The sequence below is a fragment of the Typopeltis vanoorti genome, chromosome 9, assembly GCF_054136105.1.
Source record: "Typopeltis vanoorti isolate ZY-2024b chromosome 9, IOZ_Tvanoo_1.0, whole genome shotgun sequence".
In the NCBI taxonomy this organism is placed as follows: Eukaryota; Metazoa; Arthropoda; class Arachnida; order Uropygi; family Thelyphonidae; genus Typopeltis; species Typopeltis vanoorti.
In genome coordinates this window covers 114,971,776-114,997,127 of record NC_143557.1, presented here as the reverse complement: position 1 = coordinate 114,997,127, position 25,352 = coordinate 114,971,776, and the positions used below count along the sequence as shown (strand labels likewise).

The window sequence follows — 25,352 nt, the reverse complement described above, 5'->3', positions numbered from 1 at the left end:
GAACGTCATCACACACGACTGGACTCACACATCTCCCGTTCATCCTACAGATGTTTAATAGAACATCTGTGGGATGAACTGTAGCTTCGGGTGAAGTCAAGAGACGTTCGCCCCACAATTGTCCAGGACCTTATCACGCGCCTATAGGAAAAATGGTCGAAAATTCCCATTGATCGCTATCGTACGTTTGTGGAAAGTATGTCCGTTAGGATTGTTGCTGTAATCCCAGTAATTACAAGGCGATCTTCCATGTTATTAAGGCAGGTGCCATGGCTGTTTGTTCCTCACACTATGGTGTCCGTTGATTTCTTTCCAAACAGTGTAACATTTTGTATTTTTGTTAATTTTAAAATATATTCTTCTGTTTCTTTCATCTCTTGCATAATAAAATGTGAAAAGAGACTGATCAGAAGAACCGCCAATGCACATTATTGGGGGGGGGGCGGAAAAAACAGAACAAATAAACACAATGACGACCACCGGATATTCTAAATAATTAATAAAATATAAACCAAATGGGAAGAGAATGCCGGGTATACCTCAAGAGAGGATATTAGATTAAAAATGAAATCGGAACAGATAGTAAGTTTTATATTCGTATTTAGCTTTAAGATGGTTTTATATAGACGGGAAAAAAGACAGTTCTAGAGACCACCACGGAACGTTTTTCAAGAAGCTTCAGCTCTTCAATAAGGAAAGCTGGGGTTGGTACACCTTGAAAAAAAATTTCATCACTCCCTAATGATAATCACAAACATGTGGTTTGAGAGCTGATACTCTAACCATTCCGTCAACAAGGCTAATATGATGAACATATATGTAGAAGATAAAATTCGGTTGTTTTTTTTTAAGTACATTACGCAAACGAACTATTCTGATAATCAACTCTCAATTCTTTCTATTACAATTTTGAAATAAATCAAGGAATGAGAAAAACTTTCATAAACTTTCAAAATGTTAAACATGAAAAAAGTTATACATAAAAATATCGAAATGGCTTCTAAATTCTTCTGGGATGATTGAAATCGAAAGTGTTCAATAATAATATCAACAATCTTTCCAATTCCAAGGAACCTCTATTCAGAAAAACAATTTCGACCATTCTTCATAAATCTTACAGACTTGTAAATTTTGAATAATCAATAATGGTAGTCATGAACTGGTGAAAATAAATATCGCTACCGAGCTACAAGCGTACATATTTTTTATGTTAAGCCACACATGAACGGTTCCAAGACCTATAACAGCACAGTGCCATGTGGGAGTAAGTGATTTAGGAGAAAATGTAGCCTGTTGAAATGTCGCCTCCAGCAGATGAGATACCATCGGGTTCGGTCCCGTGCACTATCCTCTATGACTAACTCTCTATATCCATTCTTGAATATTAACAATATCAAGTCAGTTCTTTTCATGTATTCATTTTAATATGTTTCTGCCATTCATGGCATCTGTTTACTCCTCCGAAACAATAGTTATATTTGTGTCTTCATTATTTGATCAACTGTTTTATTTCTAACTCAACCAACTTTCAGTCCCATATATCAGCTTTATGTATTCAGTTGTACAACCTATTTCAAACACCTCGATTTCGTTTTTTTTAATTAACATTAAGTCAGTAGAAAAGAAATTTAAGACCCGAGCTTTATGAAATGACTAATGTGGGATTGTGGCTTTTCTGGTTCTTCTGAAATCGGCAGGACGAATTTTCATCTCAGTAGCAGCTAGAGAATCAAGTTTTCCTTTCCATTCATACCAAGCCATTCCATGAGCCGTACCTGTATAGTTTCCCTTTAGATAAAGTCCATTCAAATTTGAATCTTGGCATTTCCAGTACCACCAGCCACCTTTGCGATCTACAGCACAACTCTTATCCCATATGTCATTATCTCTGTCTTTGGTGGAAAACTGCATTCCGTTATGTGGAGAGAAAGAATCACCTGTTGACATAAATATAAGTTTTAATTATTTATATTTAAATTATTATTAGTAATAATAATATAATTTCTTGTAAACTATAATATTTCACTCAATTTCGTGAAAAAAAATAATTTTTATTTTTGCAAATAAGTAGTTTATTTGAAAACAGGTTGGACACTAATTCGATTTTTGATTACTGTAATATGGCTTCTGCTTTCGGTACCAATTAACTTGTATTCTCTTTTGATTTTGATCACGATTACTGGATTATTATGATTTTAGTGAGGATAGACGTGTTTCTCAGCGCTCTAGTTATTACATAAAGTTTTGATTTAATACTGATGATTAGAGATCGAGACTCTCGATAAGGCATTCGTGCTCGATCAGCAGAGCAGGTAAGACTTTTTAATTTCTGTTTCGTTTTCGTAAGCCTAGCCATGCACAAATCTTTCGACGATCTCACTTTTCAGGAACTTTTGACGCTATTCAGGGATTTAGAGGCAACTTGCTACATAAAAATGGCCAGATGAAATCGGAGCACACCAGATCCTTGAATCGGAGACAGAGGATTCCCATCCCTCTGAACTTCCTCACCCTTCACATGACAACGCCAGCGAGCCAGCAATAACAAATGAAGACATCTCTCTTTCAAACTCCAGTGGCTTTCAGGAGGTCAGACGGAAGAAGAGAAGGAAAAAATCCCATGCAGCAGATCCTGAAATAATACCTCAGACGTTGGAATCTACAGCTGCAATGGACACATCAGCACTAGCTGATGAAAGACAGAGACAGATACATTGACACAGCCCAAAGAGAAGATTCCACCAGTAATCTTGAGAGCTAAAGAAAACTGGTCGTCACTTGCAGAGATGATGAAGAACAATAACATCAAGTTCTCATCAGCTAAAAACACCGACGATGGAATCCGCATACAGCCTCAAGGAGCAACGGACTATCGCCAGCTCACCAGACTTATGGATGAACAGTTTGTCCCATATCACACATATCAACTGAAAAGTGAAAAAAACCTTAAGGTAGTCATCAGAGGTCTGGCAGAAACCATAACAGCTGATGAAATAGCTACTGACCTCAGATCACAAGGTCTTGAACCAATTAAGATCTCGCGCATGTACCGCGCAGACAAGCGCCCCATGCCTCTGGTCTTAGTGGAGATCAGTAAAGATCAGAGAGAAATTTACGACCTTACTACAGTCTGCAACTTAGTCATCAAGATCGAACCACTCAGAAGAAAGGCATCCGCCGGTCAGTGCCACCGCTGCCAAACATTTGGGCATGCACAAAAGTTATGTAAAGCAGATTACAAGTGCGTAAAGTGTGGTGACAGCCATCCCTCGCACACTTGCACAAAATCACGGTCTACACCTGCTAAATGTGCGAATTGTGGCGGTCATCATCCATCCAATTATAAAGGCTGCTCAATTCACCCTTCTAACCTACGGAAGACAAGAGCGGCGTTGGCTCCGCCCACTCAGATTCAAGCCACGAAACTTCGCCGGAAGTCACAATGCGGAGTGTTCCCGCCGATAAAACATACGCTTCTGCGGTCTCTCCGCGAATCTTACCAGTAGCCTCGACAGCTTACAGCGAAAACTCTACACTAATTCTTGCTGCCTCGCTAGGGGAGATGCTAATGGCCTTTAGCAACATGAACCCCAGCCAAGCCGACACTAAGAAATTCCTCAGAAATACTCAAGTCATCTTCTCCATGATCAACAAATGACATGCTCTCCTGCATCTCGATGCTGATATCCCAGATATTTCCACATTGCTTCGTAACACTACCGCTACTTTTTCACGTAAGCAGCTTTTCATTCCAAGCAACTCATTCAGGAGTTTTCTAAGCGCCCGAAAGCTGCACTGCCTTTCGGCTCAGGGGCTTCCTCATTGCCCTAAACAGGGTGAGCCAAGTGCTCGCTAACCTCTAATATAAGTCTATTCGTAGGGATCAGAATCCACGGGATTGATATCCATCAAGCCACAAAAGTTATCAGTTATCATTACTTGTATTGAATGAGTGTTGATTGAGAGTGACTGAAGTAAGATGGCGGCTCGCGTGTTAGTGTTTCGTGTAGTGTATATTTTTGATGGTGAATTGTGAATTTGACTGATATATTTTTAGAGATTTATGCTTATTCATTAATAATATCAGTTAATTACTTGATGCCATAAACAGGTACTTTATTTTCTATACTGGTTTATCCAGGTAAGTCTATTGAATTTACAAGGGCGATACGCTAGGCCTACTGCCGCTAGTATCGCCATTGTTGTATTTTATATCGCCACATCTTATTGCTGGTAGACACCTTAGTGTGTCTACGGGATTTGCTAGTGGACCCTCAAAAGTCCACGGGATTATCTTTACCTGCTCGGAACACTTGAGCAATCTCTACTCTTTCTCCATCCGTGACTTATTTCCGAATATTATAATTTCAAAACTTCTAAATGAGGCCAGATTCAAGGAAGTTTACTTTGAATTCCTCAGACTGGGAAAGCTGCTGAGTGATAATTGGCCAGGAAAAGTCAAGCTCTTTGACACATTTCCTCCCACAGCAGTCACAGAGGATAATATGGTTGACATTAGTGAAGAGCCCATAACTCAGACGCAATCAGATTTAGCACACTCCCCGAGTATGGAAGATGCTACATCCCAAGACAGCAGACATCATAGCTTGGAAACTGATATAGAGTTCCAATTGGTGAAAAAGAATAGGAAAATCTCCACCAATGTGGAAGAACCCAAAACATCAGGGATAGAAGCACACAATGGTCCTAAAGAAAAGATACCACCAGTCATATTAAGGGATAAAGAAAAATGGATCCCTATCTCATCAGCCCTAAGAGAGCAAAACATCTCATTCTCATGGGCTAAAAACACAGATGAGGGAGTTAAAATACAATCCTCTACAGTCTCGGATTACAGACAGATGACCAGATTTCTGGACAAAGCTAGTGTCCCATACCACACCTTCACTTTACCTAGTGAAAAGTACCTGAAAGTTGTTCTACGTGGGATAGCTGAAGGTATCACTCCTGAAGATGTGTCCACTGATCTCTCCAGACAGGGCCTGTCCCCAGTTAAAGTGAGCAGAATGCTCAGAGCAGATAAAAGGCCAATGCCTTTGGTGCTGGTGGAAATAAACAACACACAAAAGCAGATCTATGAACTGACTGTAGTATGCGGTCTCAAAATTACAACTGAGCCTCTAAGGAAAAGAGCATCTGCAGGTCAGTGTCATAGATGCCAAAGATTTGGACATGCCCAAAAATTATGTAAGGCAGCCTACAGGTGCTTGAAGTGAGGCGAGGGACACCAGACCATCTCTTGCACCAAACCTCGCACAACTCCAGCATGCTGTGCAAACTGCAAAGGACCTCATCCCGCCAACTACAAGGGATGCCTTTCCAATCCAAAAAACCGAGGACCAACAAAAGTCAATCTTGTTCCGCCACGTAAAGACGTTTTAAGCAACCAAACAAATCGTCTTCCAGTCCGAAACACCTTGCCTTCTTCCTCACAAGAAGGAACAACCATGACCAAAATATATGCTGAGGCTGCAAGAACTAAGCCTCCTATATCTCTCGAGCTAGAAAGCTCCAACATAACATCCGTTTTAACAGCCTCACTTGCCACTATGCTGCAAGAATTCAGCAAGACATGCCCCTCAACATCTTCCAGAAAGAGATTCCTGCAAAGCACTCAAAACATTATAACAGCCATCTGTCATGAATAATAAATTCAAACCAAAAGCTCTTAAGATAATAGCATGGAATGCAAATGGATTGATGAACAAGATTTTGGAACTACAAGAACTTTCAACTCGTCTCAGTGCTGATATCATCTTGATTGGTGAAACACACCTAAGACCAGCTAATATCCCAAAAATCCGTGGATACGCTATGTACAGAAACGACAGAACTGGCACAAGAGGTGGAGGCACAGCCATATATATAAAGAGTTATTTGAATCATAACACAATAGACAAGCCCAAAACAGTAAACCTGGAGGTGACTGGTGTGGAGGTACATACCTTCAATGCTGGGAGTCTCAAGATCTATGCTGCATATAACCCTCCAAGCATTCCTCTGCTGACAACAGATCTAGACTCCGTACTTAGTCCAAATGACTCCATAATAATAGCAGGAGACTTCAACTCAAAACACACATCTTGGTACAGCTCATCTACTAAAACCAAAGGCCACACACTTTTCAACTATGCAATGCTCAACTCTGTTGTAGTCGCCGTCCCTACTGAGCCCGCCCATTTCAGCCCTTCGGGTGGCTCGGATGTGCTGGACATTGTCATTTTTAAAAATTTAAGATACCAATTCAAATTGGAATCAGTCAACGAATTATCTTCTGACCACAGTCCCATAGTGCTCAATCTAGGTTCATCAGATCAATTCTCTCCTCTGCACGCATTCATACCATGGGACAAGTTAGCCAAGGTTCTTCCCGATCATATTGGTCCAGTACCCAATATCAGTAAAAAGGAAGAGATTGACACAGCAATAAATAACTTAACCATACAAATTCAGAAAGCAATTGAATCAGTCAGACAATCAACTGTCTTCAACAGAACAAACCGTATCCCTGAAGAAATCATGGACCTAATCAGAGCAAAAATAGAGCCAGAAAGAGATACCACAATACCAGAGCCCCACAAGATAAAAAAGTATTGAACAATCTAAACAGGCAGGTCCGAGAAGCTCTTCAAAAACACAGAAACCATCAATGGGAAACCAAATTGGCTAACTTCAATACTGAAGATCATTCTGTATGGAAATTCTTAAGAGCAATCCGCACCAAAAAGCAACTCATACCCCCTGTCCAAACCAAGAAAGGGACAGTTCACAAAGATGAAGAGAAAGCCGAAGCACTAGTAGATAACCTAGAATCTCAGTGCAACCCATCGTATACTATAAATATCAACCTTATGTACAAGATTCATCGTCATGTTAGGTCAACCTTAAGACAGAACATTGTCAACTCAGAACATATCACTCCTACAAATCCAACAGAAATGATAAATATCATCTCCAATCTAAACAATAGAAAAGCTCCAGGACCGGATGGCATAACTAACAGAATAGTAAAACTACTTCCAAGAAAGGCCATAGTCCATCTCGTCGACATTACAAATGCTATCTTTAGATTCCATTATTTCCCTTCTACATGGAAAACAGCCACAATCATACCACTGAAGAAGCCAGAAAAAAAGGCTCACCTTCCTGAAAGCTACAGACCCATAAGCCTATTATCCAGCCTCGGAAAGGTAACAGAGAAAGTGATCCTCTCAAGATTCCAAGCAGAAACAGATAAGTTAGGAATTTAGCGCCTAACGAACAGTTCGGCTTCCGTAGGGCCCATAGTACAGCCCAACAAGTGCACCGGCTGGTGGAAATCATTACTAAAGGTTTCAACTGGAAACTCAATACAGCTGCCATCTTCATCGACACAGAGAAGGCGTTTGATAAAGTATGGCATCAAGGTCTTCTCTACAAACTGATAAAATTTAATTTCTCAGTCAGACTAATAAAGGTAATACATTCTTATCTGAAAGACAGATACATGCAGGTCAGGGTAGGCGAAATGGTTTCGCCCAGACGCAGGATCTCGGCAGGCGTACCTCAAGGATCTCTTCTGGCACCTCTACTGTTTTCAATCTATGTAGCAGACATCCCTCTGAACCCAAGAACAACATTCAATGCATTATATGCTGATGATACTGCACTGATGTCAAGTTCACTGAGCCCAAAACTGGCAACTAAAAGACTAAAAAATAGCATACACACTTTAGAAAAGTGGATGGCAGACTGGAGGATCCAAGTTAACCCCCAGAAAAGCTCAGCCATACTGTTTACTAGAAAGAAAATCCATACCATGGAGGATATTTATTCATTGGGAGTAAAGATTCCATGGCAGACTGAAGTTAAATATCTTGGAGTGATTCCTGATAGTAAACTCCTATTCAGCAAATATATTAGTTACATTTCCTCAAAGACATCCAACGTCTTAGCACAGCTCTACCCTATGATCAACAGACAAAGTAAACTGGACATGCAAACAAAATTAACAATTTACAAGATGGTAATTAGACCGGTTATCACTTACGCGTCCCCAGCTTGGAGCCACACCGCAAATTCTAACATTCTAAAACTTCAGAGATTACAGAATAAGTGCCTGAGGATGATTCTGGATGCCCCCTGGTTCACAAGAAACACCCAGATCCATAGAGAAGTTAATATCCCTTATATCTATTCCTTTCTCATAAATCTAGCTGAGAAGTTCTTTACCAAGACAAGTAACCATCCAAACCCGTTAATCAAGGAAGCCTCGGAATATAATGAAGAAGAAATCTAGAAATTTAAAAGACCAAAATCTATTTTAAGTTCAGCTGAACGGAACTAACTTCACTGCCCTCAATAGGCGAGCATATAGCTCACAAACACTCCATTCAAAGTTCTTCTATTACAAGACAAAGGGGAATATGAAAAGCAATTTTGCTTCACCCATCTAGCCAGAAATGTTAATGTTAATGTAAATTACTTGTATTGAGGAATCGACCGTGACATTCGGTGATTAATACCCTTGGAGGTAATGGATGGCATATATGTAGCCAATGCATGCAGTAGCCAATGAAGTACTAACTGCGGCTTGGCTATTGCTGTTACCCTCCTGCAATGATCAGAGCTTTAATAGCTGAATAACATCTTATCCCTACACTGTCCTCTACAGATAACGGGGAAGATGAAAAGCATTCTTGCTTCGCCCCTTATATATAATATATATATGACTATTACTTGTATTTTATATAAGGACTATTACTTGAATTTTATACGTATATATTTTATATATTTTTATATATTTATTTATTAGGGTTACCAAGTAATTTATAAACTGGGTTATTTTACTCCTAATCCCAAGTAAGCAAACAGTTAAGTTTGCGCCTGAATGTAGCTCAAGTCTAAAGGTGGTGCAATACCAGGGCAACTCATTGTAAAGCTGAGTAAAGCTCTGATCACTATTCTTAGTATTTTCCATAATGTAAAGCACATCTCACTAAGAGATGTATACCTCAACTAGTATACATCTGGGTAGTGACCCCACCTATAATGTATTGCAGTATACATCTCTTAGTGAGATGTACTTTACATTATGGAAAATAATAAGAATAGTGATCAGAGCTTTACTCACCTTTACAATGAGTTGCCCTGGTGTTGCACCACCTTTAGACTTGAACTACGGTCAGGCGCAAACTTAACTGTTTGCTTACTTGGGATTAAGAGTAAAATAACCCAGTTTATAAAATTACTTGGTAACCCTAATATACATTAGCCAAGTTAAAAAAACTTATTTATATATATATTTATATATTACTTGTATTTTATATATATATATATATATATATATATAAATTAACACGGACTATAGCTCAAGTTCATAATAACTGTAATTTACAGTCAAATATGATAACTTTATAATTGTATAGCTTTAGCGTGTCTCAATTTTTTTCCAGTGTCTTTTAATAGCTTCTTAACGCCTGATGAAGTCAATCCCAACGAAACATGTTGCGTTTTCAAATAAATCTCAATTTGTTATAATTCTCGGATTTTTAGTCAATTTATTTAAAATGAATATATAAATATATATATATATATATATATATATATATATATATATATATATATATATATATATATACACTAGGGCCCAACCCATCAAGTTCCGGACTGGTAGGCCGGTTTTCCTTGAATTTTTAATACTCGAAATGAGGGTACCGAGTTCTGGACTGGTAGGCCAGTTCTCCTTGAATTCTGATCACTCGAATTTTGAAGACTCGACACTCAGGGGTAGCCCCTCCTGAGTTTCGAAACGTTTCAAATAACTTGACAAAAAACGTGACACAAAAACGTTACATAAAAAGGCTTATCATTATATATATATATAGAGAGAGAGAGAAAGTTTTTTACCTTGGGCATACTGTCCGTTAAAGATACCAAGCAATTTTATATAAACTTGGTTTTAATCCTATTTCCCAAGTAAGCAAACAGACAAGTAAGTCAAGTCAAGTTGGTATCTTGACTTGATGGACATAATGATGGATATACTCATTAACAGCGCCCTGAAGAGAGCAGAGTAATTGAACACAATGCGGGGTGCACTGTAAAGGCAGATTCCGCAATATAGGATATTTCCATTGTACATTCAGCGACTACGGATGCATCTGATGAAGAGACAGGTTTCAATTATTATATCTGTAGAGTTATGGAAACAAATCTTTGCATTCCACTTAAGAAAATAAACGTCATTTACTGACAATGATCAAGAAGTGTATACGCTAGTTTACATAAAAGGAATGATGTGTTCGTTTAAGTTTAAATTTATTGTCTTTAATTTTAATTTTGTAGATGAGGCATCATGGTCTGTGATGTTTTTCACGATTAGCTAGATTCATAATTCCAGTGACCGAGAATCTTAACACTGCAGCCTATAATGGCATTTGATACAATTTTATGCCTTCAACTTTATGGTAAAAGTTCGCTGAACGCCCTTTCTTGTATCAACACAAATTCATGAACTATAAGTTTAAATTAAAAATACAAAATATAAACTCTGAAAAACACTGTTCCATATATGCAGTTCTTGCTACTTCAGCCTTTCATCACTACATCTACTGCATGACATAAAGAATGCTATAATGCCATCTGGTGAGAGGAAATAAAATGAAGCTGAAACAAAAAGTAAAACTTACCAGAGGTTCCGGTGTAGTCGCTCACATGCATCGTGTAGTTATTTTCCTCTCCCTCGACCCAGAACTCGCTATACAAAGCATACCTCGATTCACCATCTACATCTTGAAGATCAAACCAGATAGAGTTCTTCTGCAGCTCGGTTATCGCATGTATATTATCGTTACCTGTAAAAGTATCATTTATTCAGCAATTGGGAGTAATGGACATTTTTGAAACTTCCTGTTAAAATTAAAAAAATCACTGTCTATTCTTCACACCTTTTATTCTTTTAATACATCAATCCTTTTATGATTTTTGTCATAATTTTATATTTATCTTAGAATTCTTTTCTGTTCATATTTAACTTGTATACATTAATCAAGAACATATTTAAAATGTTATGGATTTTAGAATGTTTGTTTTTTTATATTAAATTTACTAAGAATGCTATTTATTTAAATTTGTAACTTCAAAAAATTTAGAAGGATATTTCCAATGTCAATGATTGGCTTACCTAACCAGAAGTCTTGATTAATATCTCCGAAACCTTTTTTGTATGTTTCCCATTCTCTGTAGAAATAATCTTCGGATTTTCCAAAATCTCCTCTTCTTTGAATCACCTTAAAATAAAATAATGTTTTTATTAATTATGAAACATTATCAAAAATGTAATTATATTTCTAAATACTCATACCAAAAGCAATTTGTGTTTTTATGCCATTTCAGACTATTTGCCATGCAGAACGTTTCGAAATTAAACTCAACAATGACACCGAAACAAACTATTAGTAAATACTCATACAAAAATTTGTGTGAGTATTTGAATTCTAATTTCTTGTAGATAAACCTCGTTTTATTAAACAACAGTCATTCTAACACTGTTGGTCCATGAACTCTGTATTCCGAATCCCCATCAAACCGATACAAATAATCTATTGTTTTGTTGAACCGGTTAATTCTATTTTCTATAATATCAGTATTGAAAATGAATACATTCGTATTCAACCTGGAGTTTCTCTTCGTTTAATTAAAGCAGGAATAAAAGAATGATACTAACTGTCCATCCTCCGCCATCAGTAACCATGTCACAATACACGTCAAAGCTATTTCGGACCACTCTATTTCTCGGCCATATCTTGTATATCCCGCTATTGTTCTGTCCTCCTTGTAACACTTCGGCACAGTCCACTGGTGTATGAGCGTAAAGAGGAGAGTCCACTGGAATAAAAATTTAAAAAAAAAAATTCGTAAGTTAAAACTATTAAGATATTTTCCGACAATTAAACTAAGTGACTGATATAAGACAGCATTGCTAAAAGGTAACTCTACAGTCAATCCACAAAGCACAATAGCGGTTTCACACAATGTTTTACCAGAAAAAGCAGATGGATAGATGAAGGAATTTTGTAAAATAAATAATTTTTCTCGTACTATTCACTGAGCAGATGACATTAGTTAAACAGGCATTATCGGAAGACAGCACCCATAACTTTCTTATCTCATTTTTTTCTTGTCTCCAATAGCTGAATGTAGATGCCATTTCTAGATTCTCTGTCGCATTCGCTTGTTGAAGTTGAAGTCCTGCATCACTTGACAGATTTCATTAAATTTTCTAAATGTAATAAAATATGTTCAGAAATATTCTTTCTAAAGACAAAGCAAGAGGAATCGCACTTTAAGGTATTGTGCTTTCATTGAAAATAAATTTTATATTTTATAAATAACGCTGAAGCAATTAAATTGAGTATAGAGAATTCACTCCTTGTGTATAGGATGGCTTGTAAACGTGGGTGGTTGGAAAGTTTCGCGGCCTCGACCATTGATGGCAGCACTATCGGCAAGATTTCTTTTTCTAAGTTGGTACGTCTGTCATAAGCATCAATGTGAAATTGCAAGTCATTCTATCAAGTAGTTTTTATATATATATAGCTGTCTGAAGCAAACGTTTGTCTATAAACCTAGAAATTGATAAAATTGAGTATAGTGTGGTTAAAAAATGCTTTGTAAAAGAAGGTTTAAACCCCAAAAGAAATTCATTCGAAGTTGATAAAAGTTTATATGCACTCTTCTCCTTCGTTTTCGATAATTAAGAAATGGGCTGCCGAGTTTAAATGAGGTCGTACCAGCCTTGAAGATGATCCACGTGAAGGACGTCCAAAAAATGTAACAACGCCAGAAATCATTGATCAATGCACGATATGGTATTGGATGACCGGCGAGTCAAAGTGCGTGAAACTGCTTAGACTATAGGCATTTGAAAACAATGTATAGGATAAATTTTGCATGAAGAAGCAATTAAAAAGCTTTGCGCAAGATGGGGTGCCCCAATCGCACTCGCATGAAAATCTCTGAACAGTGCTTGGAGCGTTTTCACAAGAATATAACTGATTTTGTGCGTCGATTTTTTACTATGGATGAGACTTGGATTCACCATTACAGAAGAGAATCCAAACAGCAGTCAAAATAGTGGGAAGAAGCCGGTTGGTTAGCGCCAAAGAAGACATGGCATCGGTGTTTCGAATGCTAAAGGCATTTTGTTTATTAATTTTATTGAAAAGGGTAAAACAATAACCGGGGAATATTATTTCGATCTTTTTAACCAGACTAGACGAAAACATTCGTGAGAAAAGATCCGGTTTGCAGAAGAAAAAAATCATCTTTCATCAGGACAATGCACCTGCCGGCAAAGATGTTTTGGTAATGGGAAAATTAAGGGATCTGCACTATGAATTGTTGCAACATCTAACCTATTCCCTAGATTTGGCTCCCTCTGACTTCTGTCTCTTCCCAAAACTAAAACTCTTCTTCGCTGGTCAGCATTTTTTTTCGAATCAAGAGGTGATTGCAGCTGCAGGTGGATATTTTTCAGATCTCACTGAAAAGATGCGCTTGAGCATCGCTGGAATAAATGTATTAGTCTTAAGGGAGATTATATTGAAAAATAAAAATAATTTTGAAATTATGAATTTGTTTTTTCGTTGTTAGGCCGAAAATGTTTCAGACCTCCCGCGTATGTCTACTTCTTACGATACATATATGCATAAAAACGCATTCAAATACCAGCATATTTGATACTGCCAAATTAGATTATCTTGATAGATGTTTAATTAACCTACCATCCATTCTTAATTTATATCGAAATTTTTTATTGACATAAAATCACCGAATGAGAACTTTGGTGAAGAAAGGCCTTTTCAGATGTTTCCTACCCAAACAGTATTAAATGAAAGACGTATATTTCCACCACTTCGCTTCTTCACTAACTTTTTATTATACTGTCAATTAGAACGAACTCCTACTACGTTTCTTATATATATGATGTGGACTTTCTGATAACATTCAGGAATATCTCCTCCCCATCTCCTGTTAGATAAATTCAGCTGGGGCTCTCCGGTGAGCGGATCTGGAACATTTCTGTTTTGTGACTTTTCTCCCTTTATGGTAATTAAGCCTAACTAAATCTGTAACGCGAAACAGACAGCAATGGCAGGTTATTAAGACATGTACTAACAAAAGATCGCGCGACCGAAAGATAAAAAAGCATATCCGACAATTGAGTTGAAATACTAACTCTCTTCAACCGAATTCCATATATGAAACTCCCCTAACAACATTCACTAAATTATATATATATATATATATATTTTTTTTTTTTTTTTTTTTTTCAAGATACCAAGTAATTTTATATGAACTTGGTTTTTAATCCTATTTCCCAAGAAAGCAAACAGACAAGAAAGTCAAGTTTGCGTCTGCAAGTACTGCAAGTCTAAGACAACTGATCCCTAAGGTAGTGCTAGTCGAGGCAACTCGTGGTAAAGGCGGATAAAGCTCTGATCACTATTCTTAGTATTTTTCCGCTAACCTGAATCACATCCTTGCGGAGATGTATGATGATAAACATTAAAGGCAATGGTCACTACCCATACCGGTTTCGACCTTTGTTGAGGTGTCGTCAGTGGGAGCCAGACCTGAAAATGCTTAGAGTGAAGTAATGCAGAGCTCTTATGTATTTTACCAAAACAAGTTGCCACAAGGTATTTTAATCTTATAAATAAAATCTCAGGATGAGATTTTATTTATAAGATTAAAATACTTTATTTATAAAACATTTTATTTATAAGGTTAAAATTTTCTTGAATACATAATATATAACCAAGTTAAAACTTTCTACATATATATATATTTATTTATTTATTTACCATAGTCGCGTTGGTAAACCAACTTCTTCAGGTGTCAAAGTACAAAGAATTATATAAAATAATCCGAATATATATATATATATATATATTTCTTAGTTTCAACATCTTTATTAATTTTAACACGTTCGGTTGAATTTTATTGCTGCTTTTGGAAGGCTAACTCACACACACACACAAACACACACATCTATTTGATAACAATAGTTACTAGTTAGATACCGTTTGCTGGTGCTGCATATGGTTTTGCTTGAGTCTATACAGCATAGTTTCTGTATGATGGACATGTGATTCATTAATTAGTGTCGTTTTTATCCCAGTTGTCTCTAATTGCACTAATTGTTGAGAAATATATTACACAGACTGCTCACTCCTTATTTACTGACATAATAAAAGTACTTGTTTTTCTTGCTTCTGCAGTATATTGGCTGTTAGGGAGGGCGTGTTGTTTACTGCTGCAAGCGAGTTACTATCGCCCGACGTGAACGTTTTTAAGCTTTTTTTCATGTGCGAGGTATATGCGAAACTGTTTAATTTCTTTTTTAGGAAAGTAAAATCAGCGGTGGGAGTTATATGAGAGGGTGTGTTATATTCGAGTAAGTATGGTATTTCAACTATGGATAAGTACGTGTGTAGAGGCTTAAGTACTGTGAGGACATCATGTTGTAGGCTTAATGGATTTTTACAACACTCAAAAAGAATTAAAATAGAATTTAATACTTCCTATATTTCGTCCTAGTCACTAGGACATCTACAGGGATTACAAAAACAATTAATGTAACATATACACAAATAACAAACAATACTAAGCCCAATGACGTGGGTGACACTAAAGTCCTATCTAGGTAGAGTGCCCTCTAAGGGCAGTAGTAGGTGGCCTGGAATGTAAGGTGGGACCTCTGGTGATGAGTGTTTCCCAAATCTTCGGAAGCTTAATGCAACCGTATTTTTTGAGATTTGGTTGGTTTTTGAGAGCTGCTGCTTCTTCTAAGAAAAGTCTCTCTTTCTTGAATTTGCTGTGGTGGAGCATGGTGGTTTTCTTCCATGATACCCTGTGGGTGGTGTCCAAAACATGGTCAGCCAAGCCTGAATGGCCATTGTTGTGTTTGAAGATGTAAGACTTGTGTTCCTCTAGACGAATGGATGCTGATCTGCCTGTCTCAGCATCCAATAAAGATCAGCATCCATCCGTCTAGAGGAACACAAGTCTTTCATCTTCAAACACAACAATGGCCATTCAGGCTTGGCTGACCATGTTTTGGACACCACCCACAGGGTATCATGGAAGAAAACCACCATGCTCCACCTCAGCAAATTCAAGAAAGAGAGACTTTTCTTAGAAGCAGCAGCAGCTCTCAAAAACCAACCAAATCTCATTGGACAGACAGGCAGATCAGCATCCATCCGTCTAGAGGAACACAAGTCTTACATCTTCAAACACAACTATGGCCATTCAGGCTTGGCTGACCATGTTTTGGACACCACCCACAGGGTATCATGGAAGAAAACCACCATGCTCCACCACAGCAAATTCAAGAAAGAGAGACTTTTCTTAGAAGCAGCAGCAGCTCTCAAAAACCAACCAAATCTCAATAAATACGGTTGCATTAAGCTTCCGAAGATTTGGGAAACACTCATCACCAGAGTTCCCACCTTACATTCCAGGCCACCTACTACTGCCCTTAGAGGGCGCTCTACCTAGATAGGACTTTAGTGTCACCCACGTGGTTAGGCTTAGCATTGTTTTTTATTTGTGTATATGTTACATTAATTGTTTTTGTAATCCCCGTAGATGTCCTAGTGACTAGGACGAAATATAGGAAGTATTAAATTCTATTTTAATTCTTTTTGAGTGTTGTAAAAAATCCATTAAGCCTCCAACATGATATGGATAAGTACATTGGTACCATCTTTAAATGGAAAAATAGCTCGAATGACAGTTATAATACAAAACGAGTTTGTAGTGACAGTTTGTGTGTAGTGTTTAAAGAGAAAGAGGTAACGAATCCACAGAAACACAGGATTCCCATCAGTTGCAATGCGATAATATTAATGCGCTGAACGAAAGGAAAGATTTACTGACTTGCTGGATACTCGACCGGTGGATCGCATTCGAAGGTAAATACAATTGATTATTTTGTAGGAACATTTTTCTGTGATTTTTTGTGACTTTTCTTCCATTACGGTAATTATGCCTACATTACTTTGTTATTATTCAACAATTGTTTACAGTTTTGAATGTGTTGTATAAAGTGAATATCGACAGTTCCTGAAGAGGAGGTTTGGAGCTTCTCCGGATAGCATTCAAAGATAAATACAATTGGTTATTTTGTATAGGGCCTCGGAACTTAACAACTAATCAACCGATCCGATCCGCATCTTACTTTTCTTGACATTCATTCTAAAAAATCGCGATTAAAGTAAGGACCCGTAATCAAATATTGGCCACACTGAAGACATGTATAACGGTATCAACAAGTGAAGCTTATTTAAATCAATCTCACTATATATATACTTTTTTCAATAAAAAATAAACATTTCTGAAATGTTTATCAGAAAGTTAAGGTATAATTAAAATGTAAATAAATTCTACTACCTTTGTCCAAAACACCTTTCAGTAACGTAAATGTTTCTTCCAGTTTTTCTTTCGATCGACCCACATCACATTTAAAAACGGCTTTTGTTTTGTTTATGAAGAACAAGACAGAAATCACGAAGATCAACTGCATCAGCATCGCTGAAAAAAAAAGTAAATTTAGATTTATCAATTGAAATATGTGTATGTGCGCGCGTTGCAGATATAATCAAGAGTCTTTTGATGAGAAACATTGTTTTAAAAAAAGAATTAGGCTATTAATTTAAATTTTCACTAAATATTTTCACCGAGCAACGAACTAATTATGAATACTTACTGTTTTCGTCTTCTGTCCCTGACTAAAGTAATCAACACTTCGTTGCATTTTTATACTTTTTTTTTATCCATTTACATTTGTCCAAATTTAGCATTCACTGGAACTGTATCCTGTGAATAACTGATTTATTTGTACGTTATATAAGGAAATATATAAATAACTCACAATTCTAGAAACTTGTCAGCGATCATTGGCTGTTTTCTGATGTTATTATATCTAAAAAAGGAAATGGAATCTGACTCGAATTCACGATCTTCACTAGTTCTCAGATCCAGACAGGATGCATCAGCTTAAAAATAAAAATTACCAAGTGATTAACATCAGGAATCAGGAAGATCATTCACGAAAACTTCTTAAAAGGACTGGCTAGATGGGCGAAGCAAGAATGCTTTTCATCTTCCCCGTTATCTGTAGAGCACAATGTAAGGATAGGGTGTTATTGAGCTATATAAAGCCCTGATCATGGCAGCAGGGTAACAGCAATAGCTGAGCCTCAGTTAGAACTTCATTGACTACAGCATTGCCATCCATTACCCTCTCTGGGTACCCATTTTAGTTGCCTCGTACGACATGCGTGGACTGCAGTGGGATTTTTAAGTAAAGCCACCTATAAAAATTAAGACGACCCCCCCCGGACCACTCCCTACAAGTAGCCGAAAGACCGTCCAACTCAGCGTTGGTTTCTCTCAATGACGGGCACCCCCCCCCCCACCACAGCAGAACCGCTCATATTCTAGGGAAAAGCATCTACCGGCAAAGCTCCTCACGGGCCATGCTCGAGGACACCCTCCCCAGAGACTTAAAATGCTCTATCAGGGCAACTCCCCCGAAATCAACCCCCCCCCCTCTCACCGGAAGCAAAATTCCGGAAGAAATCTGAGAGAGCGAAACTCTCGAAACTCATCCCATTTTAGTCGCCTCTCACAACATGCATGGGTTACTTATATAAGTAAAGCGTTTGTTTACGTTGTGGCTATTCTTTCCCCATTCACGAAAACTTATAATCAGATTATATATTAATATTATATACATATATATATATATATATACTTATTTATTTTATTAAGATATATCTTATTTATTTTGATCTGCATTACTTATTAATTTTTCTTTAAAAATTTTATAATTACATTACAATAAAATTATAGTAATTAAGATTAAGATTATTTTTTGAATATATTATTCCTTTTAATAATTGTTTAGTGTTACTATTTCTAGTTATCAATCAAATTATTTTCTACTTGAATTGCAAACCATTTAAATGAAGAAATCTCTACTATAAAGTTTTAAAATGTAAGAAAATATGATTATTTACTTTTTTTACATGAATTTGCAGTGTAATGTGGTATTTTATATTCTTGTGGGACTTTCGAAAATTGAGAGAGCTGCAGGGCAAAATGACTACTCCTACAATCAGTAGTGCAAATCGGACATATATTCACGCACGGCAGTTGTGCTTAAATAAAAATAAGTTGATTCGATTAAAACTAGAATCCTGTAATGTGGTATTATTCACAACTACTGAAGAAAGTTTTATTTGTAGATAAATCTGTTTTCCTTAATTCCGAACAAAATTAATTTCGATTATTCCTGAAATTGTTGTTGAAATGGAGTTAAAGATCATTAGTTTCAAAAGCTTAAGTAGACCAGCTGTAGCAAACAACCGTAACGTTGAAACACTCCAAAAACAATTAGCATTCGATAACTACAGTTTTATCGTATTTATATTAAAGATTTGTTATATATAAATATATTTGGTGTTATCATTAACATTGCATATACATGAACAACTGAAAAACTTTTTAATTATTTTTATATAAAAGAAGATATTAATTTTATTACTAACTTATAATATATACTAATTTTAAATATTTATTAATTTAGTATATATAAATAAGATTTTCCCTGAAAATAGTACAGAATAATAAAATACAATAATAATAATAATAATAGTGAATTTGAAACAAAAGAGTTATTTTCAAAAAAACGTTAATTTAAACATTTAATAAATATACACATTTCTTCTTTGTTGACATTTGGTGAGACACCAAATATAAATCTCTTGTTTGTTAATAGCGGTAGTGGTCATGTTTTTGAAGAATCAAAATATCGATAATTGTTAATGCAAATCAGAATTTAGAAAAGTACAGTTACGATAACGTAGTAAATTAAATTGTAGTCACGTACGCAATAAGAACATGAATGACTAAAAAACGATGTTCCTGTGTGTTAACAGTTTGATTATACACAATGGGTTGGCCATTCGACATGCTTGTCATAAGTTTTCTGTACATCCAGTAGCATTGCATTAATCAAATAAATAGGGCAGGCCTAATATGGAAGGAAACGCTTCGTATATTGATGTTTTGAAACATTTCTGTCTTATGTCAGCAGTAGACGTGCACAGACCTGGTTGGTTTTGGAAGACGTTCCGAATTAGCCTCAACACTGGTAATCGAGGAAATCATGTCGAGGTACTCATGCGACTTGGCGATGTCTCCGTCGAGATAATTGTTTCCTACAATAATTCTGTAACTATCTGCTAATTAGCCACAAGTGTTATTTCTGAAAGAATGATTCATCTTTTAAACTGGCTTCAACTAGTGGAAGTCTTGGTGATGGTCATGATTGCTCATCAACTAGCTCTAGATGGATATTGCGGCAAAACGTTTTTGCCGTTCTGTGGTGCAGGCACGATATTATCATTCTGTGACTCGCCGGTACCATTTGTATCAGGTAAGTAATATTTCTTATAACCTGCATTGCAAACAAACGATTTGCATATGTCCCATTTCCTTGTATCGATATGTAAATAGTCATAATAGAAACGCTTAAATTTTATCTCGTAAATTTTCAGATTTCATATTAATACTAGTGATAGACTGAGGAGAGATGTCAGGGCGTCGCATATATTCGTACAACTAGCTGAGGCTTGCAACAATCAACAACCGATTGTTTTAATCTTTGAATATTAAAATTCTTATATGTTTCTGTCTCGAATTATGGTGTATCGATATTTTATTCTTTTTGTGCCTCCGAAACAAATGAGTATGACATTCGATATTTAATTTTTATTATAACACAGACAATTTTCAGATACGTTTGTTTGGTACTTATTATGTATTTTTCAAATTATTAATTATTTTATGATATTTTTAATGCAATTCAGGAATATATTACAAATATCATCACATTTCAATCTTCAGCATGAGTGTAAATTTCAGTGTGCAAATTTCAGATTTTGTTAAAAGCAATTCAGAAATATATAAATATCACATGCTGATCTTAAATTGATATAAAGTGCAGAGTGTACTATTCTATGCATTTGTACTTTGCAATGAAGAAAACCTAAACATTTCTATATTAAAAATACATTAAAACACTGAATAATGGCACTTAGAACAAACTAAGTACGGCTTCATTTGAAACAAAAAAAATATAATATAAAGTAATTATGTTGAATCTTAACTGATAACATTTTCTCTTTTGAGCATTTACTTTTTTTTAATCTCACGGCTTTCCTTACATATGAAGGAATAAAATACTTCAAAACTAAATATCATAATTTAGTTGTCAACTCTTCGCGCACCGATGCCTCTTCTGATTATTACGGTCATAAAAATGTCGAATAGCATGCATTACTCTTACATGCATTCAGTATTATTTCGCTTTACTAGCAAGACCGTGAAAAAGAAGTAACAGGAAATCAGGCAGGATGGCAAAGAACGGAAAAATTTATCGCATACCTGATTAAACCGTTACACATCATTAGTAAAGCATATTCAACACCAACAAGTGTTCGTAATATCAATCACTGATTTCCTACATGGTGAAATCTATCTTCACGTAATAAAAGTCAGTGAAGTTTTTCAGATTAACCTTTTGGAATAATCATTCACAAGTAAACAAAATATTGTGAAATAAACGTATTATATTACTACTAAACTAGGATTTATCGCATACCTGATTAAACCGTTACACATCATTAGTAAAGTATAATCAAAACCAACAGGTATTCGTCATATCAATCACTGATATCCTACATGGTGAAATCTATCTTCACGCGGGGGGGGGGGGGGTTCAATCGACCGTGAGAGGCGGTCGATTGGTTCATTAATGCCCTTGGGGGTGATGGATAGCAACGCAAAGCAGTACCAATGAAGTTTAACTGAGGTTCGGCTGTTGCTGTTACCCACTTGGGCGATGAGTTTTTGAGTTCGCTCTCTTAAGGTTTTTGCCTTAAGGGAGCACTTTGAGTCTCCGGGGAGAGTGTTCTCCGTCGCGGCCCGCTGAGGGGCTTTGTCGGTGAATTATTTTCCTCGGAATTTGAGCGGTTCTGCTCGGTAATCGAGTTTCACTGAGTAGAACCAACGCTGAGATTTGGACGGTCTTTCGCCCACGAATGAGTGGCCAGAGATCGTCCATATTTTTGAGATTGAACCTTTACTTACATAGTCGATTGGTTCATTAATGCCTTTGGGGGTAACGGATGGCAACAATGCAATGCTGTACCAATGAAGTTTAACTGAGGTTCGGCTGTTGCTGTTACCTCCTTGGGCGAAGAGTTTTTGAGTTCGCTCTCTTGAGGTTTTTGCCTTAAGGGAGCACTTTGAGTCTCCGGGGAAGGTGTTCTCCGGCACGGCCCGCTGAGGGGTACTTGCCGGTGAATTATTTTCCTCGGAATATGAGCGGTTCTGCTCAGTGGTCGGGGAGCCCGTCACTGAGTGGAACCAACGCTGAGATTAGGACGGTCTTTCGCCCACTATGGAGTGGCCTAGAGATCGTCCGTATTTTTGAGATTTCACCTTTACTTATATAGTCGGTGATTGATTTTATGTGAGATGCCCATATATATAGGGTAACGGATGGCAATGCTGAACCAATGAAGTTTAACTGAGGTTCGGCTGTTGCTGTTATCCTGGGTTAATGAGTTCGCTCTCTTAGGTTTTACCATAAGGGAGCACTTTGAGTCTCCGGGGAAAGTGTTCTCCGGCACGGCCCGCTGAGGGTTACTTGCCGGTGAATTATTTTCCTCGGAATGTGAGCGGTTCTGCTCGGTATACTCGAGTTTCACTGAGTAGAACCAACGCTGAGATTTGGACGGTCTTTCGCCCACGAATGAGTGGCCTAGAGATCGTCCGATATTTTTGAGATATCACCTTTACTTACACATACGGTGATTGATTTTATATGAGATGCCCATATATAGGGTAACGGATGGCAATGCTGAACCAATGAAGTTTAACTGAGGTTCGGCTGTTACTGTTATCCTGGGTAAATGAGTTCGCCCTCTTAGGTTTTGCCCTAAGGGAGCAATTGAGTTACCGGCGAAAGTGTTCTCCGGCACGGCCCGCTGAGGGGTACTTGCCGGTGAATTATTTTCTTCGGAATGAGCGGTACTCGAGTTTCACTGAGTAGAACCAACGCTGAGATTTGGACGGTCTTTCGCCCACGAATGAGTGGCCTAGAGATCGTCCGATATTTTTGAGATATCACCTTTACTTACACATACCGTGAGATGCGGTCGATTGGTTCATTAATGCCCTTGGGGGTGATGGATAGCAACGCAAAGCTGTACCAATGAAGTTTAACTGAGGTTCGGCTGTTGCTGTTACCCACTAGGGCGATGAGTTTTTGAGTTCGCTCTCTTAAGGTTTTTGCCTTAAGGGAGCACTTCGAGTTTCCGGGGAAAGTGTTCTCCGGCACGGCCCGCTGAGGGGTACTTGCCGGTGAATTATTTCCCTCTTAATATGAGCGGTTCTACACAGTGGTTGGGGAGCCCATCACTGAGTGCAACCAAAGCTGAGATTAGGACGGTCTTTCGCCCACTATGGAGTGGCCTAGAGATCGTCCGTATTTTTGAGATTTCACCTTTACTTACATAGTCGGTGATTGATTTTATATGAGATGCCCATATAGGGTAACGGATGGCAATGCTGAACTAATGAAGTTTAACTGAGGTTCGGCTGTTGCTGTTATCCTGGGTTAATGAGTTCGCTCTCTTAGGGTTTGCCCTAAGGGAGCACTTTGAGTCTCCGGGGAAAGTGTTCTCCGGCACGGCCCGCTGAGGGGTACTTGCCGGTGAATTATTTTCCTCGGAATATGAGTGGTTCTGCTCGGTACTCGAGTTTCACTGAGTAGAACCAACGCTGAGATTTGGACGGTCTTTCGCCCACGAATGAGTGGCCTAGAGATCGTCCGATATTTTTGAGATATCACCTTTACTTACACATACCGTGAGATGCGGTGATTGATTTTATATGAGATGCCCATATATAGGGTAACGGATGGCAATGCTGAACCAATGAAGTTTAACTGAGGTTCGGCTGTTGCTGTTATCCTGGGTTAATGAGTTCGCTCTCTTAGGGTTTGCCCTAAGGGAGCACTTTGAGTCTCCGGGGAAAGTGTTCTCCGGCACGGCCCGCTGAGGGGTAATTGCCGGTGAATTATTTTCCTCGGAATATGAGTGGTTCTGCTCGGTACTCGAGTTTCACTGAGTAGAACCAACGCTGAGATTTGGACGGTCTTTCGCCCACGAATGAGTGGCCTAGAGATCGTCCGATATTTTTGAGATATCACCTTTACTTACACATACCGTGAGATGCGGTGATTGATTTTATATGAGATGCCCATATATAGGGTAACGGATGGCAATGCTGAACCAATGAAGTTTAACTGAGGTTCGGCTGTTGCTGTTATCCTGGGTTAATGAGTTCGCTCTCTTAGGTTTTGCCCTAAGGGAGCAATTGAGTCTCCGGGGAAAGTGTTCTCTGGCACGGCCCGCTGAGGGGTACTTGCCGGTGAATTATTTTCCTCGGAATATGAGTGGTTCTGCTCGGTATTCGAGTTTCACTGAGTAGAACCAATGCTGAGATTTGGACGGTCTTTCGCCCACGAATGAGTGGCCTAGAGATCGTCCGATATTTTTGAGATATCACCTTTACTTACACATACCGTGAGATGCGGTGATTGATTTTATATGAGATGCCCATATATAGGGTAACGGATGGCAATGCTGACCCAATGAAGTTTAACTGAGGTTCGGCTGTTGCTGTTATCCTGGGTTAATGAGTTCGCTCTCTTAGGTTTTGCCCTAAGGGAGCAATTGAGTCTCCGGGGAAAGTGTTCTCCAGCACGGCCCGCTGAGGGGTACTTGCCGGTGAATTATTTTCCTCGGAATATGAGCGGTTCTGCACAGTGGTCGGGGAGCCCGTCACTGAGTGGAACCAACGCTGAGATTAGGACGGTCTTTCGCCCACTATGGAGTGGCCTACAGATCGTCCGTATTTTTGAGATTTCACCTTTATTTAGATAGTCGGTGATTGATTTTATGTGAGATGCCCATATATATAGGGTAACGGATGGCAATGCTGAACCAATGAAGTTTAACTGAGGTTCGGCTGTTGCTGTTATCCTGGGTTAATGAGTTCGCTCTCTTAGGTTTTGCCCTAAGGGAGCACTTTGAGTCTCCGGGGAAAGTGTTCTCCGGCACGGCCCGCTGAGGGGTACTTGCCGGTGAATTATTTTCCTCGGAATGTGAGCGGTTCTGCTCGGTATACTCGAGTTTCACTGA

General features: G+C 37.9%; 1 protein-coding gene across 1 annotated transcript; it reads right to left on the bottom strand.

Moving 5' to 3' along the window:
• Positions 1 to 1,489: 1,489 nt before the first annotated feature.
• Positions 1,490 to 17,598, bottom strand: LOC150103442 (techylectin-5A-like). Its single transcript, XM_090398189.1, has 5 exons — positions 17,464 to 17,598; positions 11,729 to 11,889; positions 11,186 to 11,291; positions 10,692 to 10,856; positions 1,490 to 1,937 (listed from the first exon to the last, which is right to left on the bottom strand). The coding sequence occupies exons 1-5, from the start codon at positions 17,594 to 17,596 to the stop codon at positions 1,654 to 1,656; spliced, it is 849 nt and encodes a 282-aa protein (XP_090254315.1). The 5' UTR covers positions 17,597 to 17,598; the 3' UTR covers positions 1,490 to 1,653.
• Positions 17,599 to 25,352: the final 7,754 nt, after the last annotated feature.

Excerpts from the sequence above, each read along its gene's own strand:
- LOC150103442 (XM_090398189.1), bottom strand. The coding sequence starts at position 17,596 with ATGCAGTTGATCTTCGTGATTTCTGTCTTGTTCTTCATAAACAAAACA. Across the intron at positions 11,890-17,463 it reads GAAAGGTGTTTTGGACAAAG|TGGACTCTCCTCTTTACGCT; the intron begins GTAGTAGAATTT and ends TTTTTATTCCAG. Across the intron at positions 10,857-11,185 it reads TAATCAAGACTTCTGGTTAG|GTAACGATAATATACATGCG; the intron begins GTAAGCCAATCA and ends ATACTTTTACAG.